At 49.7% G+C, this 19,414-nt stretch overlaps 1 protein-coding gene across 2 annotated transcripts in view; it reads right to left on the minus strand.

The window, feature by feature from the left end:
* LOC117869494 (junctional adhesion molecule A-like) overlaps positions 1-19,414 on the minus strand; it is a 60,147-nt gene that overhangs the window by 16,237 nt on the left and 24,496 nt on the right. For both annotated transcript variants that reach the window (XM_034756357.1, XM_034756356.1), the window contains exon 2: positions 6,827-6,886. In XM_034756357.1, the coding sequence (XP_034612248.1) occupies positions 6,827-6,886 (60 nt within the window). The remainder of the gene's footprint in view (positions 1-6,826; positions 6,887-19,414) is intronic.

Consider the following 19,414-nt stretch of genomic DNA (forward strand, 5'->3'; position numbering starts at 1 on the left):
TACAAATGTTGGGGTACCTCGCCTTAACCCTTTGTGTGGCCTCGGGGATAGAGACTCCTGCTGCTGACTGGGCACTCGTGTTAGTGTACCTGTAACCACAGAGCTAGGGCACTAGGGCTGTGCCCTGAGGGCAATAAACCTGGCCGAGTGCCCCTTTGTCACCATACCATGCCGGTGGTCATTCCTTATGAATAACATTGAGGTCTGCTGGATGAGCAGGCTGCATTATCTGCTGTTAGTACTGATAACACTGAAGCTCCAAGGACAGAAGCACTGAGCTGCCTGAACGTTACCAAGGCAACGACATTTCAGCCTTCAACATCGTTTAACAAGGGCCACGCATGTCCTTCAGCTCCCTCACAACCCGCATTAGCTGATGACTCTGAAACTGGCAATGGAAGGTGGCTCATGGGATCTGCCCTGACTGCAACATCTCGAAGAACCACAGTTACTGCAGGGTAAGGAACCAGTCTGTTTTCTGAAAGTATCTGTCGGTGTCATTTCCACTGTAGGTGACTGGCCATCAGTGTCCCCTCTGGATAGTGGGAACGAAGAGAGCCAACTGCATCAGTCGAATAGCGATTGTAATACTACTCTCCCAAACTTTACATCTGCCCTGGCAGCTAAGTCCAATGCGTAATTCTTGACAAAAGTCAGTGTTCTGAATAAGGACTTGTCTAAGGCAGTGCATCTGTGTCATTCACCCAGCCAACATCCGGGCAGTCAGATGCAGGGACTTCAGATCTGGATAGAGTATCTGGCCAGGATGCTGGGAGATCAGGTCTGGACAGGATTGGTGGTTGAATGGACACTGGCAGAAGGTCTCGACGCTGGACATTGGCCAAAACTGCCTGGACCAGTTGGAAGCTACACGAATGATTGTGGCTTTCTCTCTTGATTTTGGAAATCATGCTGGGAACCAGGGGAATCAGAGGAAAGGCAAACAGGATACCTGGACTCCATTGCAGAAGGACAGTGTTGGGCAATAATGCCAGGTTCCTACCCCCTTTGGAACAGAAATTCTGACACGTGGTGTTGTCCTTGGTGGCAAACAGGTCTACCACAGGAGCTCCCCAGTGGTGGAATCTTGGGTCTATCATGGATCTCTGCAGGGACCACTCCCAACTAGCCATGGATTTTCTGCTCAGCAAGTCCACCAGGTCGTTGCCGACACCTGGGAGATGGAGAGCCATTGGGGTTATCCTGTGTCAGCGGCACCGTGTCCAGAGCTTCAAGGCATCCCAATAGGGGAGACACATGTGCACCTCTTTGCTTGCTGATGTAGCGTGTCACAGGTGTTTTCAGTCAGGATGTGCACTGTGGAGTTCGGGAGAGCAGGTAGGAATGTTGTGCAGGGTAGCCTGATGGCCCTGAGCTCCATGGCACTGATGTGGAGCCCCAAGTTTCCTGGGTACCAGGTTTCTTGCATCTGTAGATGGTCTAGGTGGGCTCCCCAACATGTTCCTGATACATCCGTGATTAAAGTCCTTACCAGAGAGGGGGAGGAGAAGAGCACTTGGGTTCCTACCATCGTCTCAGTTCTGTTATGTCTTGTGGTGGAACCACAACCTTCTTGTTTATCAGGTGTTTTACTGGGGAAAAAGACCAACTTGAGCCTGAGCTCGAGCAGCCACAAGTGAAACCTGGCAAGCAATGTCATGTATGTGTATGTTAACATATGGCCCCACAGCCCCAGACACATCCACATTGTCACAGTCTGGTTTGATTCTATCCCAAGTAGTAAAGACTACACCTGTCTCCAGGAAGGCTCACTCTGACCTATCCAGAGTCAGTCAAGGCTCCTGGGAACTCTATTGCCTGTGGTGAGATAAGAGATTTTTTTCCCTAGCTCATCAGGGGGCCCAACTGAGTGAATAGGGATAGCGTGTAATCTAGGCTTTCCGCCATTTCCTCCTGGGATCTGCCCCCGATCATCCAGCCGTCGAGCTGAGGGTACACGTGAATGAGCCTTTGCTACCGCAAGGCACTCTGTGCCATGGAGAGTCCAAAGGGCAGAACATTGCACTGATGATGGGGCCCCCACTGTGAGCCCTAGGTGCTTCCTGTGAGCCGGATGGATGGCTATGTGGAAGTACATGTCATGTCAGCAGAGAGACACCAACCAGCCTTGAGCCTGAAGAGATGCGATGATGGAGGCAAACGTCACCATCCTGAATTGGACTTATGTATGTGTCCAATCTTCTCAAGTCTAGGATGAAGCTTGAATAGGACGAAAACTCCTCTCTTCTTCAGAATAAGGTATATAACAAGAGTATAATATTCTTCCTCAGTGCTCCATAGATACCTAGATGCCATAAAAGAGATGAAGCAACTAGTACACTTCTGTTTGTAATAGGTTCTCATGACAAGGATCCCTGAAGAAGGATGGGGCAGGGGATAATGCTTGGAAATGAATAGGGGAGTCACGGGCAATTTCTAGCACCCATTTGTTGGCTCTGATGGCTGCCCAGGCCCAGGGGAAAGGTGGTTCCTGAAGGTAGACGCAGGCTCCACACTGATTCCAATGCAACTCCCAATACTCCTGTCAAATCTGCTGCCTCAGAGGGAGTCTGGTGCACTGAGGTGATGGGTGCCCCCAGGAGTATCTGGGATTCTTTCTTTGTGGGTACTCTGGCTGTTGATCCCAGTAGTAGAATGGTGTCCTCTGTCTCTGCTTGGGCTGCTACTTGTAAGGGTTCCTTTAGGTGTGTAAATCCATAAAAACCACAGAGCTTTCCTTGAGGGACTGAAATACTTCATTTGTTTTCTCACTGAAGAGCTCCATCCCATTAAAGGGCAGGCCATCTATTGTGGCCTGTACCCACAAGGCCCGTCTCGTAGTGACAACCGTGGCCATATCAGATGTGTTCTTGGCCGCCTGTAGGGATGCTCTCCTGACCATCTGGCCTTCCTTGATTATTTCTTTCAACTCGTCCTTGTTATCTTGAGGGATCTTGGATTGGGAGAGGGTCACTCACTTCCTAATGAGAAAGGTGTATTTGGTGAACAGGGTCTGGTAATTTGCCAGCTGGAGGGAGACTGAAGAGTATGGCCTTGTGTCCATGGAGATCCAACTTTCGGGGTCTGTCATTAGGCATGCCTTTCGTGGACTGTGATTTCTCCTGTGCTGCCGCAACAGCTAGGAATAAGCATTTGGATGGACATAAGTGTGTTCAAAGCCCTTTGGGGGCACTGGTATCTGTTCTCCACCCTTTTCAAAGTGGGAGGAAAAGTGACGGGCATTTGCCACAGTCCTTTAGCCGGTTCCAGGAGCCCCTTGTTAATAGGAAGGGTGATTCTGGACAGCATGATGGTGCTCAAAATAAAGACTTCTCTTGTATAAATGTAGTCCCAGTATCCAAGGTCTCTGCAATGCAGGAAAGAAGGTCTTGAAAAGCTTTAAAATCAATCGCTGGGGCCGGGGCTGGTGTCACTGCCTTGCCCTTGAGTGGAGCTGGGGGTCATTGCGATCCCTCCCTTGCTTCCTGCTCCTGTGGGCCCATGTGTGGTTCTGGTGTGGATGGCCTGGTTAATGATGCCACTGGGGAACGGGATCACCTCCTTTCTGGAAACATGGGAGAGGGATCTTGCTCCCAGACACAAGAGCTGATGGTCCCCAGAAAGGATAAGGTGATGTTATATGGGTACTAGGCTCCCCAGCAACCTCCTTGGGGTCTATGATGTTATCCGATTAAAATCGGACCATGCAAACCATTGTTGCTACCACTGCTTTATAACTGCAGCAAATCTTATACAAAGTATGACACACGGCCCTAAAGGGTTAAGCAGCCTGAAGGCTATATAACCCAAAGCCAATCTTTAGAGACATGAGTATGTGAATGGTAATTAGGGCCATTCCATGGCAGATAGATTTGCATTTCAAAGTTCTAGCCTATGTTGTTAGAAAGCAAAGGTGATACTAATTTTATGTTTACTTATATCTTGTTTAATGTTAGCCATGTAAACAGTCAGTTCCTGTCTGTCACTATAGCTGCTGATTCAGAGATCAAAAGGGAATATTAACATTTAGATGGGTCTTGGGTGAAATAATGTCACTGTCTATATGTCACTTTATCCATTAGGCAGTCTATCACAAACTTTAAACTGCCTTATGTAAATCCATGTAGCTAACTAGAATAATAGAATATCAGGGTTGGAAGGGACCTCAGGAGGTCATCAAGTCCAACCCCCTGCTCAAAGCAGGACCAACACCAACTAAATCAACATGTTACCGGTAATGCTTAGGAAAAGATGGAGATGGAGATCCTACTCCTGACTGGACCACCCTGAATATAAACATTGGACTATAACTTATGCACAAATTCTGAAAACTCTTTGCAACTACAAAGCTCACCATCTCTGCTATGAATCTGAATCTCAAGAATTGTACTCATGACTGTATGCATACTGATCTTTTAACCAATACACTCGCTCTCTTTTTTAATAAATGTTTGTTGGTTAATAAGAATTGGCTGTAAGTGTGTATTTGGGTAAGATCTGAAATATTCGTTAACCTGGGAGGTAATGTGTCCAATCCTTTGGGATTGGTAGAACTTATTTGTATGACAAATAAGATTTTCAGTAATCCTCATCATATCTGACTTGCGTGTCTGGGGGGAGGCCTAAGGCTGGGTTGATTTAAGGGACCTGTGTTGTTGGCTTCTGGGTAACCAGTGACGTGTTATAGAAGCTGTTTCGTGCTGGTTTGGCAAATCTAGGTATTGGAATATCCACCAGCTTTGGGGGTTGTCTGCCCCATTCTCTGCAGTTCACAGTGACCTCAGTTGGCTCCCCTGAGACTCTGGTCACAAGGTCTCACTCCAAAGGAAGAAGGGGCTCTCTACTCAATTTGAGCAAGGAGGAGTACATGGGTTAGGTGAGGAGGAGTATCTCTTCGAACAGCAGTGTCATCAGGCGATGTGCCATTGGGGCCATACAGGGAAGATGTCTGGAGGTGATCCAGATTACTCCAGAGCAGACACCTGTGTCAAGACTGGTGCTGGGTCCCTCATTCCCTGTGCCATTAACGGCCTATGTCGAGGACTCAGATGCTCGGTACTTTGAACAAGTGTTTTGTTTCCTCCTTCTGGGACCTTCCTTCACGTTTGGTGCTACATATGGGCTCTGTCCAGTCCCACGAGTGTGTCTCATCTTTATGTACAGGCACGGATGCCACCTTTACTGCCTGGGAAGCCTGCGCCAGAGTGACTGATGCGGACACTAGGGCCGTCCATGCCAAGAGCATCAGTACCGCGGCTTTCGGTGAAGAGGCCTTTGCCAATATTGAAGTGGTTGGCATCAAAGTCACTTGTGCCAGCTCTGCCGATACTCTCTTCACCTTTTGTCCAGTGCTCAATCCTGAAGCATGACCTATGCTCAAGAGAGCGCTGGCCGATACTGGCTAAACTAGCCTGACACTGGTAATGGCCGTCACTTCTGTGTCTGAAGTGACCCATGTGGACTGCTCCAGCATATGCCGCCTGAGCAGAGCGTCCCTAGATTTGCGGGTCCTGGATGAAATGGACTTGCCCACAAAGCACCGATCCGGGAGGTGGCTCTCCCATAGGCAGAAGCTGCCTTGAGTGTGTCCATCCTTGACAGGCATGAGTCCATCACAGGATAGGCAGATTTTGAAGTCCGCCTTGAGATGTGGCAGCTTGCATGAAGTATGAGGGGGAGGGATCCTCACTAACTTTTTTTTTTTTTTTTTTAAATGTCCACATGAAAGGAGTGTGAAGATGAAGATTTTTTCAGTTAGGGGAACAGTGGGTCAGACGTTCATTCAGTCCCATCTTGCTGCCATGGGCATCAAAGGGAAGTGAGGGAGGATCGCGTCTGCTCTGCCTTTTATGCCCTCAAACAGGAACACAAAGGGGCCGGAAAGGAGGAGGAAGATGATAAGTAGCTCCAACAAACTCAGCTATTCAAAAGAAACCGAACTTATGCCCACGAGACGCATGTGCAGCTGCAGTGGAATCCACACGGACACCAAGTCGAAGAAGAGCTGACCTTACAACATCTTAGGAACAAGCGGTCATGACTACATCACATTCAATATGTGCGAAGAGAATCACATCTAAACCAGTAATTATATAATTTTATATATATATATATATATATATTATTATATATATATATACACACACACACACACACACACACACACACACACACAGCTGTTGCTGTACAAGGGTCCGTTTCACAAAGCTGAAAACAACTGAACCAAACCAGCTGGCAGGAACCAACCCAGCGATAATCTTTGCAGTTTGTGAGCTCCGAGTCATCAGTGCTCCTAAAGATCACTACGCTGACTTCTGCTGGAAGGAAGCAGGACCACAGTAGCAGTTTGTCAGGGTGAGCGCTTGAGCACAGACACTACAGCGAGGGAGGGATTCTCGTGTCACTGTAGTTAACCCACCTCCCTGAGAGAAAGTCGCTAGTTTAATGGAATAATTCTTCATTCACCTAGTGCTCTCTACACCGGGGCTTAGGTTGGCATAGATGTCTCTCAGGGGGGTGGATTTTTCATACCCCTGAGAGCTGTTGCTATGCCAATGTAAGTTTTCAGTGTAGACCAGCCCTCAGCCAGAGATCATTCCCCAGCTGGGAAAGGCCAGTGGGTGGAACTACACCTTGACTGCACAGGCAGCAATCAACAACTTCTCCATCACTGGCAATTTTTAAATCAATCGTTTTGTCAGAAGATCTGCTCTAGTTCAAACAGGAATGAATTCAAGGAAGACCTATGGCGTGGGTCTGACTAGATCACAGTGACCCTTACGGCCTTTGAATCTATGAATCTATTAATTTAACACTCCGCACTTACGCTTGTTCTCAGGCACTTGAATGGTTTGTTTGTCCATGACCTGGGCGGATATCAAGGACCCTGTGGGAAGGAGAAAAAATACGATTAGGAGAGATGTTTGTTTACAAGCCACAGAACCCAAGTGATCCCAAAGCCAGCAGAACAGCTGCCAAGCTCAACCCCACAGAGATTCAGCTCTCCTATGAAGGATCAAACACCTTAAGAACATTCTTTTCACCTCATTTTCTTGGAGAACTCTTACCCTTAAAGTAGTTACCAAGGGTCTGCAACCCATTATGGGAAAGGGGTTTTAGTCAAACTGCTTCAGGCTTTGCTTTCTGGTTGGTTTTTGTTAAGACAAAGTTAAATGTTTGTATGCGGTAAGGCCTTACGACACTGAACAAGGATCACTAGGACCACTAGGCTACACACTGCACGTGTACAGACCAGTCCCTGCCCCAAAGCGCTTACAATCTAAAGACAAGACAGATATAGATTTCTTCCCCGCTTCCTCTTTAAACAATTGCCCCCCAAATCGCCTCCCCAGTCTCAGCAGCACTCCTCCTCCTCACACAAAACCACTCAGCTTATCTCTGATCCACCAAGAAAGAGCCCAAATTGACTGAAGTGTGCACAGGCTGGTTCCTCTTCCCCATGGAGCAGGAGGCAAGTTCCCAAAGGGTTGGGGCAGGCAGACCACACAGCTCACAGCATCTATGACTAATATTTCGGACAAAGGAAACCTCTGTTAAAGGTTCCACACCCTCACTCCTGCAGGTAACGCAAAACTCACAGCAAAAACACCTGACCTAGAACACAAAAACACCTATAAGTCCGGCACCAAACACAGGGGAGTCCCGACTTGACATCCCTGATATTAAGGTAAAAGCACCAAGCAATTATTTTTTGGAGGGAAAAGGTCTTTCCAGGCCTCCTTCATATGTCATAAAGAAAAGAAAATCACAAGCCCACATTTCTCAAATGCTTTGGAGGCATTTTTAAGCAGCAAGAAGCCGGATACTCATTTTTCCAGAGATCACTCTGAGGTGACACAATGTGTGTTGGGCTGAGAGTTCCTGGTCATGAAGACACGGGCAGGTCTGAGACAGCACTGACCACTCAATTATTTTTAGAATAGTTCAACTGAGATTTCTCATTGAAGAATGAAACACTCGGTGTTTTCCACTCTTGCTGCAGATAACATCCCCAGCATCCGACCTGGCTTCGGCTAAGTGTCAGAGAGCCTGCTGCCATCTAGCTTCTCCCTGCACCCCCCGCTCCCTCCTCTTTGCCTCTGTGGAAGGGAACAGAGTCCTTTTCCGCCTAAATATCATCGCCTGTCAGCTAACAGGAAATCCATCTCTGGAAGTGGCCTATTCTGTAAGCAGGCAGACATAGGAAGCCTAACAGAGAAGGCAGGAGGTGGCCTATTTAAAATATCCTGAGGAACAGAACAGAAGGGTAGGACAGAGGTTTGTTCTGTGTCCCTAGCTCCACCCAGACAGCTTTGCACTTTGCCATCATACCAGTCATTTTTGCTTATGCAATCACAGTTTCTAGCACTGTTACGGAACTTTTATAGCACCTATTGTCCCTGACGTGAGTGCAATCTTAGATCTATAAATACATTGTGACTGCCATTGGGGCTGGAAGCCACAATGCCCTAGTCTCGGCAGGAACACCACCAAATGCACAGACACTCTGAGAGCCCTGAGGTTCTGGCTCCAATGAACAGCAAGTTTCAAATGGGATGGGGACCTCCACTGGGAAAACTCTGTGCTGGTTCTAGGCCAGAAAACAAAAGCGATCGCACATGGCTATGACAGGCTAGGCCAGGGGAATCTTTCCAGGAGCTGGGGCCCTGACAATTCAGAGGTTTAAAGATTCTCACCAATACCCTGAATTGTACCTGTGCCCCAAAAGGGAGCTGGTGCACTGCTCTGAACGTAGTTCTGGGCAGCAGCATGTTCCCCAGCTGGAGTTTCTGGGTGAAACCCAAGAGCAGTCCTACACTGAGCTCCCTCCAGCCCGGAGAGGCCAAGGGCACAGATGGTCACTGGCAGGCGAAGGTGCAATCTCCTGTTCGCTATAGATAGAGAAGGTCGACATGGGCCACTGCCACTCCCTGAGAATCCAGAAGGACCTTGAGATTGCTGATGAGAGTCAGGCACCCCTCCGCTATCAGACACCAGACAGTGCCTCAGCAGGTCTCCTTTTGCACACTTCCTTCTGCCAACACCCTCTATCCATTCTCCTACCCAGGCTGACCACAGACAGAGGAGGGGAGTGAGACGGGGTAACCTGGCTCCCTGGGAGGAGTTGCAGAGCTCACACTGTAGCAGAGGACTCCTTTCCCCCAGTGGATTTACTGAACAGGTGGGGGAGCAGTGGCAGATTTGGGGCCCATGGAAAAATCTCCCCCCACTGCTGCTGCGGCCCTGGTAGGGCCACAGAGCTTTTCTAGTCTCGGGGCCGCATGGAAGAAGGAAGGAGCGAGCTGGGGGCAGGGCCTAAGGGAGAACAGGCAGAGTTGGGGCAGAATGGGGCCGGGCCATGGGGGAAAAGGATGGAATGAGGTGCAGCCGTGGGTGGAATGGGAGCGGGGGAAGGGGCGAAATGGGGTGGGCCCATGGAAGGGGCGGCACTGGGGAGAGGTTCTGGGTTCGGAGCTCGCAGCCCCTCCCCCCCCAAGCTCTCAGTCCCCCTCCCCCTACAGTGGCCCCAACCGAGCTCTCAGCCCCCCACTCTCCCTGGGCCACAGGGGGGCTGAGAGCAGCAAGCAGGGGCGTGGCCTCAGCTGGAAGAGGCGGGGCAGAGGGGCTAGCCTCCCCAAGGGGAAACTTCACCTGCTGCCATGGTCCCTACTGTGCAATTTCTAGTGCTTTGTCCGTGTCCCAAATGATGGGGCCTTCTCCAGGCTGCTAGAGCACAGGGCAGACACGGCTTTCCCAAGGCACAGTGGCTTTGTGGCCAAAGCCCAAGACTGGGAGTCAGATCCCCAGGTGAGATTTTCACATGGGATTTAGTCAAACTCCCGTTTGTTCTAATGGGAGTTGCCTCACTTAATCTCCTAGTCAGCCTGGAAATTCCCAAACTGTCCCTGGCTCGATGAGCTTGGTCGCATCACTCCCCCTTCAAGTCTCAATAACCCCAGCTGTAAAAGGAGGAGACAGGAGCGATTTACAGTGCTTTACAAAATACAAATGGATTTGTCGACAACTTCGCAGTGTAGACACACCCATAGTTAAGCCAACCTAAACCCTGGTATAGCCACTGTAGACCCAGCTACTGCCTCATGAGAGCGTGGATTAACTACAGCAACAGAAAAACGTTGTCACTGTTTCAAGTGTCTACGCTACAACAGCATAGCTTCAGCACTGCAGCTGTGCCGCTGAGGTGCTTGTAGTGTAGACATAGCCTGAGTCTAGATGCTTCCACACATACAGCTTAAAACAACATCGGCCTTTTTAGCTGCATGTCTATTTCACGGTCTTCTAGGAACTTTGGGTCTCTCAGCATTACTGCTCTCTAGGTTTCTAGCTCCTAGTGAAGATGTTTAACCCCAGATTAGATTGCAGTTATACAAGATTATTCTCCTTTTGTTTTTAAATCTCTTTAGGTCCCTCTATGCTATTTCTCTGCCCTCGCTGCTGTTTGCTACTCCTCCTGATTTATCGTCATATGAATGTCATTAACATACTTTTCCTCTCATAAAAGGAGACAATTGGAGAGCTTTAGTTTGTAAGCGCTACAGCATTTTCTGCTTTACAAACATGAGAGTTTAGACTAAAGATGCCCAAAGCTGCCTAAGGGATTAATTGTAATGGGCACTGGGCAGCCAAAATCCCCTAGACACAGCTTGGCAAGTCTCTGCCTCCGAGTCTCTCCAAACCCCATGGGATGGGGTAAGCAAGTGGCGCTGTTTTATAAAGCGGCAATGGAAGCACAGAGGTACGTCAACTGTCAGGTGTTTGGGGCAGGAATAGTCTTTGTTCCATGTCTGTACAGTGCTTAGCACCTTGGGGCTCCTAGATGCTACTGAAACACCAATCCCCAATTCCCCAGACCAATGCGTAATTTACCTAGGCTTACACAACAAGATTGTGACAAAGCCAGGGACACAACCCAAATCGCAGGCTACAAGTCCTGTGCTGAACTACACAATGCTCTAGAGAGAAGACCCAACCCTGTGGCACCCAACTAGACAGTTATCTAGATATCTATCTGGCCGTGTCACTATTACCCAGGAGTCGACCCCACCACATTGTCATTTATTACCCTGCTAGTTTTCAATCCATAGCACAAGGTGCATAGACAAGCTAATCTGAATTAATTGCAGTAGAAGACTGAGACAGGCTAATCGAGTTTTAAAATCTAAGTGTGACATCTTCATTCCCCAACGGTTGCTGTCACACAAAAACAATCAAGCAAAGCTGTTACCAAAATGGAGGAAGGGAGCAGGCCAATAAAGTGACATGAAAGACACTGTGTCCTCAACTAAAGGGCAAGAACGGTGTATCAGAACCAAAACCAGTTATCAGCAAGGAGACAGCTATACATTAAACAGGGAGGGGGTGGAGCGGAACAAGGGAGAGAGAAGCTCTCAGTTAGCTTCTATAGGCTGCCTGGTGGAATTTCCTGTTCCACCTGTTCTGTATCGTCTCCTCCCACGCAGCCCCCACTTTGTTCAGGAGTTTCACAGGAAACCTAGCCCATATTTGTCAAATGAAACTTTGCTTGGCGTTTTTCAAACACCTCCCCCTTCCCCCCTCCCCCCCGCCCCCAGTCTTTAGTCATCAGGCTCTGCATTTCCTGCTGTTTGGAACAGATTACACAAAACAGGACTTTATACGGGGCCCCATATCTGGGAACTCAGTTTCTTTCCCATGCTGCTTTGCCAGGTGTCCTGCCGCCTCAGCAGTGTGGCAGGTTTTTAATGATTTTAATGTACCTGCTGCCCCATTTGTTTTACATGTCCTTGTGGGCAGGGCCGGCTCTAGGCTTTTTGCCGCCCCAAGCAAAAAAAAAAAAAAAAAAAAATGTTGGCTGCCCCCCATCCCAGCCCTGGGCTCCTCGCCGCATCCCCCACCTCCCCAGCCCTGAGCTCTCCCCCACCACCCGCACCCCCCTGCCACCCCAGCCCTGGGCTCTCCCCCCCCACACACACACCCCTGCACCCTCCTTCTGCCGCAGCCCTGGGTCACTGGTAACTCACTCCCAGGGCAGGTCATTCAGCAGGAATTTTAGGTGTGCACAGCCCTGGGCTCTCCCCCCCACACACACACCCCTGCACCCTCCTTCTGCCGCAGCCCTGGGTCACTGGTAACTCACTCCCAGGGCAGGTCATTCAGCAGGAATTTTAGGTGTGCACAGAACACAGACAGGATTGGTTCCCATATGGTTACAGAACTGCAGTAAAGTGGAACAATTTTCAGCTTGTGTGATTGGAGGATGTCTGGATGCATATTATAAGACTGTTCTACAGAAATGAGGAAAAGTTGAGGTGCCTTTATTATTCTTTTGTTCCACTCTTTCTTTCTGTGGGGAATTTGCCAATGCGATATCACTGTCTTCCTTTTAAACAAAACAACAAAAGGGCAATGGCTGTTGAAAATAGCAATTCCAGTCCTAATAACCACTGGGAAACATTTTTTGCTCAATTTTATCCTACTTTTTCTACAGCAAGTTACAGTGGATCAGTATATTTGATTTGGGAGAAATGAAGTAACAGCCGCCCAAACTGAGCTTGAGCACTCCTGAATTTTGAGATGTTCAAATCTGGAAGGCAGGTGCTGGGTGGCTCCACAGGGGAGCATGTATGCAGCAGCGTGTCTGGCACTGCGCGAAGCCAGACACGCTGGTCTGAGTGGCACAGTAAGGAGACTGGGGGGTTGGCGAAGGGGTAGGGAGTTCCTGGGGGGCAGTCAAGGGACAGGGAGCAGGGGGAGTTGGATGGGGCGGAGGTTCAGGGGGGGCAGTCAGGGGCAGGGAGAAGGGGTGCGGGCCCCAGGCCAGCCCCTGGCCAAGCACCCCCAGGCCAGCACCGCCGGCCCCCGGCCCGGCCCAAGCCCAGCACCCCGGCCAGCACCCCTGGCCCCGCGCCCCCGGCCCAGCGCCGCCGGCCCCCAGCCCGGCGCCTCCCTATTTTCCTGGACATGTTCGGCTTTTTGGGATTTCCCCCCGGACGGGGATTTGAGGCCCAAAAAGCCGGACATGTCTGGGAAAATCCGGACGTATGGTAACCCTAGTTAAAATATGGTATCCCTGCCCTTCCCAGTGCAGCTCTCCATTCACAGCAGGCTGCAGCATGAGGTCTCAGCTTCCTCACTCCCTCTCCCTCTTTCCTGTTGGTAGTGGCCAAGGGAATGCTGGGAAATGTAGTTCTTTCCCTGCTCCAGGGCTGGCTCTATAGGCAGGGAGCTAACCAAGGAACTACAGCTCCCAGGGCCCCCTGTTGGTTCTCAGCTCCCAGGCTGGATCCCTGCCGCCCCTGCAAATGGGCTGCCCCAAGCAGGTGCTTGCTTTGCTGGTGCCTAGAGGCGACCCTGCTTGTGGGGTTGTTTCCTCCTGATTCCTACGAATGGCAGGCAAGTTACCACCCGCCACCAGCATGAGTATTTGAGACTTGCTAGTGATCTTGTGTGCTTCTGGAGCTTGACACATTTAGCGTGTGCTTCAAATGGATGGGATGCTTCTATAGTGGCAGTCGTCTTGGATGCCTGATTGCTAAGAGCTAGTCTTGGCTTTGCCTTGGGCAACTCACACAAGTGCCTCAGTTTCCCCATCTGTAAGTATTCTTATACTTAATCCCTTCTCAAAAGGGGTGGCTTTCTACAGTGTCATAAGCGTGGAGGAGGTTTACAAGACATGGTTCCTCCCCAAGAAGTTCACAATCTAGAGCCCCACTGATTCCACAACCACACCAGGGTGACAGCTAAATCATGGCTCCTCTTTGTAGTAGAGACAGGTCTTGGGAGGATTCAGCCCTGTCTGGGAATGCTCTTACACAGCCCATCCGGAACAGCCAAGACCTGGCCTACACCACCAAATGTAAACCATGCTTTGATTATTCTGAGGGAAAGCTATGTTGTAACCAGGACCAGTGACTGGGCTGTTCTGTAGATGGGGCCTTATAACCAATTTAAATGGTCATAACATCTGGCGATGAGTCACCCATGCTTATGACATTTCCTTCTCTGTCACAGCCAGGCTAAGAAACTGTGACTTAGCCTAGTATCTACCAGGATTAAAACAGTTCCCTAACAGTTGTATCCTGTTATTTTTCCTGACCACAAAGATAAGCTATACATTTCACAGCTGCCTCTAAATATGGTTCTTGCAGCGTTCAGGCCGGTGACACAATGGCGATTAGGGTAAGCAGAAGACAACTGTTAATACAGTTTAAGGTCCCATGATCAGGTTTCACTACATCTTGGTTCTTTGGTATACCTTAAGTTAAATCAGGGCTTCTCACACTGGGGGTCAGGACCCCTCAGGGGGTGACATGGGGGGGGGGGTTGCGAGCTGTCAACCTCCACCCCAAACCCCGCTTTGCCTCCAGCATTTATAATGGTGTTAAATATATTTAAAAGTGTTTTTAACGTATAAGGAGGATCGCACTCAGACTGGCTATGTGAAAGGGGTCACCAGTAAAAAAGTTTGAGAGCCACTAAGTTAAATGATTTTAACTGTATCAAGTATCAGAGGGGTAGCCGTGTTAGTCTCAAAGGTGCCACAGGACCCTCTGTTGCTTTTTACAGATTCAGACTAACAGAAGTATTGGGAGCATAAGCTTTCGTGGGTAAGAACCTCACTTCTTCAGATGCAAGCTAACTGTATCAGTATTGCAGGTCCACCAGGGACAGAGCAGGATGGAGAGAGGCTAAGCTAGGCTGGTACTTTGCAAGCCAGGAGAGAAATGACAGAGGGGTACAATGAAGTGTTAATGGACATTATGGCTGTAAATTGAATCAAGCAGAAAAAGCCTAAGCAGCAATCTGATAACAATGGCTGCTAAGTGGCAGCAACAGGCTGGAAATGGGGCAAATCAATGACTGTAATTTGATTAAAGTCAGTTAAGTAACTAGAGAGTGAAAACCAGTAATGTGCAGCACTAAGCACATGGCAAACTAAATCAACTACATGACAATCAGCAGAATTAACACACAAAGTAGCGGTTCTTTGAGTCAGTGAGTTTCAGCCTGAGCAGTCGTCTGAAGTCTACACAACATCATCATTTCACAATTAAACAAATATAACACGTAAAGATGCGCCACCGTGGCGAGGTCCAAATGATAACATATAGCACACCCTCCAAGGATGCTGTACCCAGTGGCCTTGCCCCACAGCTCCCTGAGAGCAACGTTTGTGAGAGTCAAGTATCAGAGGGGTAGCCGTGTTAGTCTGAATCTGTGAAAAGCTGTGGCACCTTTAAGACTAACAGAAGTATTGGGAGTAAGAACCTCACTTCTTGAGAGTAAATCCATCGCTGGCTGGTCCTGCACCAATGTTTCAGAGTGTGAACCACAGACGTGGCATTTTTCAGTGTACACAAAAGCAGATATCTTACTACATTAATAGCAACCCCGTCTGGCAAAAGGGACTCTTTGTTCTTTGGAAGACAAGACACGGGACCATAGATTTTTAAGTGCTAGAAGGACCAGTGTGGCCATCTAGTCTGACCTCCTGCAGAGCAAAGGCCTTAGAATTTCACCCAGCAATTCCTGCCTCAAGTCCAATAACTTGTACCTGAGCTAGAGCATATATTTTAAGACACCCAATCATGATTTAAAGATTTCAAGTGATGGAGAACCCGACAAACTTCTTGGTTCACTGTCCCAGTGGGCGATATGCCCCCTCACTGTTAAAAACGTGCCCCTTGTTTCCGGTTTGAATTTTTCAAGTTTCACTTGCTAGTCCTCAGATCTGGCATTCTGCCTTTGCCTGCTACATTAAAGAGCATCTGCCTGTTACTCCTGAGGGTATTCAGGGCTCCGGATGCAGGGGTTGAGGTTCAGTGGGGTGGGATTCGGGTATGGAGGGCTAGGGAGGTTCTGGGTGAACAGGGTGAGGCTTGGTGGGGGTGTCTGGGTATGGGAGGTCCAGATGCGCTGGAGTTGTGCAGTGGGGAAGCAGCTCCCCGTACAGTGACCCCTCTCCCCACTGCTGAGGAGCGATGGGGGCAGGAAGCAGGGAAGGATGCTGAGCTTCCTGCTGCTGGGGGCGGTTTTGGGGGGATCCTGACACAGCCCCAGCTACTCCTTGCAGGGGAAGAGGAAATCCCATCCTCCCCTGCTCCAGCCCAGCTAGGACTGGCAGCTGATCCCGGCTCAGGGTAGGAGCCACATTTATAAGAATAAGATGGCTGTACTGGGTCAGACCAAAGGTCCATCCAGCCCAATATCCTGTCTACCGACAGTGGTCAATGCCAGGTGCCCCAGAGGGAGTGAACCTAACAGGCAATGATCAAGTGATCGCTCTCCTGCCATCCATCTCCACCCTCCGACAAACGGAGGCTAGGAACACCATTCCTTACCCGTCCTGGCTAATAGCCATTTATGGACTTAACCTCCATGAATTTATCCAGTTCTCTTTTAAACCCTGTTATAGTCCTAGCCTTCACAACCTCCTCAGGCAAGGAGTTGCACAAGTTGACTGTGCGCTGTGTGAAGAAGAAATTTACCTCTCTGACGGCTGCTCTGGGTGCCTGAAACAATATATCTGCTCAACTAGGGAGTGGTGCTTTTGCAGCTTCCCTTTGCTTCCCTGTCAGAAAGTCATTTTTCTGCAGGGAAGCAAAGAAATCTGCGGGGAACATGAATTCTGCATACACGCAGTGGCACAGAATTCCCGCAGGAATAACCTGTGTAGTGTTGTGTTAACAGTAGGCACATATACACCGTGATCCAACCACCGCTTAACCTTCTCTTTGATAAGCTAAATAGACAACCTAAGATTACAGGAGCTGCAGAAACTCAAATTATGTGGAATCAGGAGTACAGGTGACAATGCACAGAGTGGTCACTGAAAGGGCATATAAGAACATTCCATGGGGGGACCAACCGTAAGAACACAGCTGATCTGCCAGCATTTTCCATTTACACTAGCACTGCTGCCAGTGCAGAGTGACCTAATGCAAAATACATATGGCAGCTATCCTTGCTCTAAGCCAGGGGTCTCAAACATGCGGCTCGTGGGCCGTGGTTATTTTCTGCGGCCGAGCTCATTGCAGCCCCCAGCATTTACCTAGAGTGGCTCTGGCCCAACGTGCACCTTGGGCAGGGCAGGCTCTCTGCCTGCCTGCCCTGCCCCCGTGCCGCTCTGGGAAGCGGCAGGAACGTGAGGAAGGAGGGGCACATGGGTATGTGTGTTGCTCTTGCTTCAGGCAGCACCCCCAGCAGCTCCCATTGGCAGCAGCTCCCCTCGTCCCCCAGGTTCTGTCCGCTTCCCGGAGTGGCAGTGGGGGCTGCCCTGCCCCCGGGGCACGCCGGGTCAGAGCCCGCACCCCGAACCCCTCCTGCAGCCGAACCCCGTGCCCTGAACCCCTTGCCGCACCCTGCACCCCTCTTGCACCCCAACCCCCTGCCCTGAGCCCCCACTGCACCCTGCACCCCAACCCCCTGCCACACCCCACATCCCTCCTGTACCCCTGGGGGCAGGGAGGGGGCAGAGTTGGGGTGGGGATTTTGGTGAAGGGGTTGGAATGGGGGCAGGGAAGGGGCGGGGCCTCATGGAAGGGGTGGAGTGAGGGCGGGGCCGAGGACGGCCTGGGGGTGAGGTGTCAGTAATGCAGCCCTCAGGCCAATGTACTAGTGCTCATGTGGTCCTCGTGGTCATTTGAGTTTGAGACCCCTTCTCTAAGCAAACGCAACAGTGCTGGATGCATTCAACCACTGATCTGAGCATTCCTGGGGGGGGGGAGGGGGGGAGAAGGTGAGAACTATCCTGATAGCACAGGCTGGTGGATTGAGCTGGTGATGAAATTCCTAGTGAGCTAGGAGATGCAGCAACTTTCGTTCTGGGACAGGAAATGACCCCACTGAGTAAGGTACAGTGATAAATTACTTCCACCACCTCCTGCAGCTTCCGCTCTACCTCCCCACCCCCCATCCGGCCCCCCATATACCTACAACTCATCTTTAAAGGTGAGCTGTGAAACTGCTTTTGCCCCTTGCCTCTCCTGTGTAAGAGGTAACAGCTTTTCAGAATAGCAGTTTGGGGGTTTTTTATTATTGAAATACCAAAGATCTCAGGTATTCCAGAGCCTTGATCTGTTAGATGGCTTTGCAAGACCTGAATAGTGATGGCACACCAGACCATAGCATGGGCAGCATCTATCCCTCCTCTTGCATTAAGAGGGAAGAAATACCAGTCCAGGTGAAACTGTTAAGGATCGTGGAAGGACAAGGGGCTGTATTGACCCCCATGAAGGTTCCAGGGAGTAGGTATTTTAAACCCCCAAGACTTTGCCCACTAAGGCGGCCCCTCCAGCACAAGAGAACTAAGAGGCACCTAAAAAGTCACTCCAGAAAGAAAATGAAAGTCTCTCCCTGTGCTTTATAACCCTTCAGGTATTAAGATCTTGGGGGGCGAACTTTCAAAGGGGCCTCAACCCATCTGCCCTGTAAGAAACAGGATTGAGATGGTTAACGCTCTCAACATGCAGGCACACACATTTCCACCCAGGCAGCTGTCATCTCAGCTGTGCCAGGAATCGATTGTGGATGTAAAACAAGAGGCCGTTAATTAAAAGTAAGAGGTTACCATGAACCTACTGTAATCAGTAAAGGGTGGAGGGAGAATCCTGCTGCAAGCTGAGGAGAGGGAGGACAAAGGAGTTGAGATTTTACTTGGTATTCTTCAGAGTTCCCACATCCAGATTCCAGCTGAGACAAAGGTGGAGAGCAAAGCCCTGTTTTGCAATTAATCTGTCCCCCCTCAGGCACTTCCCAGGAAGAGCCAAACCTCTCCATCACACAAATGATAGACATCTCTCAGCAATCAAGGGCAACCCAGTTTATTAGAAGCCTCCTGCTGAGACAGCACAATGCAAGAGCCCACTGTTTGGAAGTGTCAAGGAAGGAGCCCTGGAAGTCTGATTGTTTCTCAGCTCAGCAAACTGGGAGAGTCTTTGTTTTTTTCTTTTAAACACAAACAGGCTAGCTGAACCAGGAAATGCCAAACTACCTCTATGGCTTACGATCATCAGCAGTGACATAAATAGGTTCGGGAAGGAGGGGGTTCAAGGTACCCAGTCTGTTTTGGTTTCCAGGGCCGCCCAGAGGATTCAGGGGGCCTGGGGCAAAGCAATTTCCGGGGCACCTTTCATAAAAAAAAGTTGCAATACTATAGTAATATGTATTTGGAAATGTAAAAAATTACCAGTGAAATACATTCAAAAATTAATTTTTAATAATTTGAAAATCACAAAATACATTATTTAAATACATTAAATGCTTTAATGGTATGTATACATTTGCAATTACATAACGGGCTGTCGCTGGGTGATGGTGATGGTTGGTGCCAATGGGCTGTCGCTGCCTGGGGGTGGTGCTGCGGTTGCCCAGGGCTGGGCAGGGAGCTGGGCCCAGGGTCGGGGGGGGCCCGGCT

Source organism: Trachemys scripta, chromosome 24 (genome assembly GCF_013100865.1).
Source record: "Trachemys scripta elegans isolate TJP31775 chromosome 24, CAS_Tse_1.0, whole genome shotgun sequence".
NCBI classification, from domain to species: domain Eukaryota; kingdom Metazoa; phylum Chordata; order Testudines; family Emydidae; genus Trachemys; species Trachemys scripta.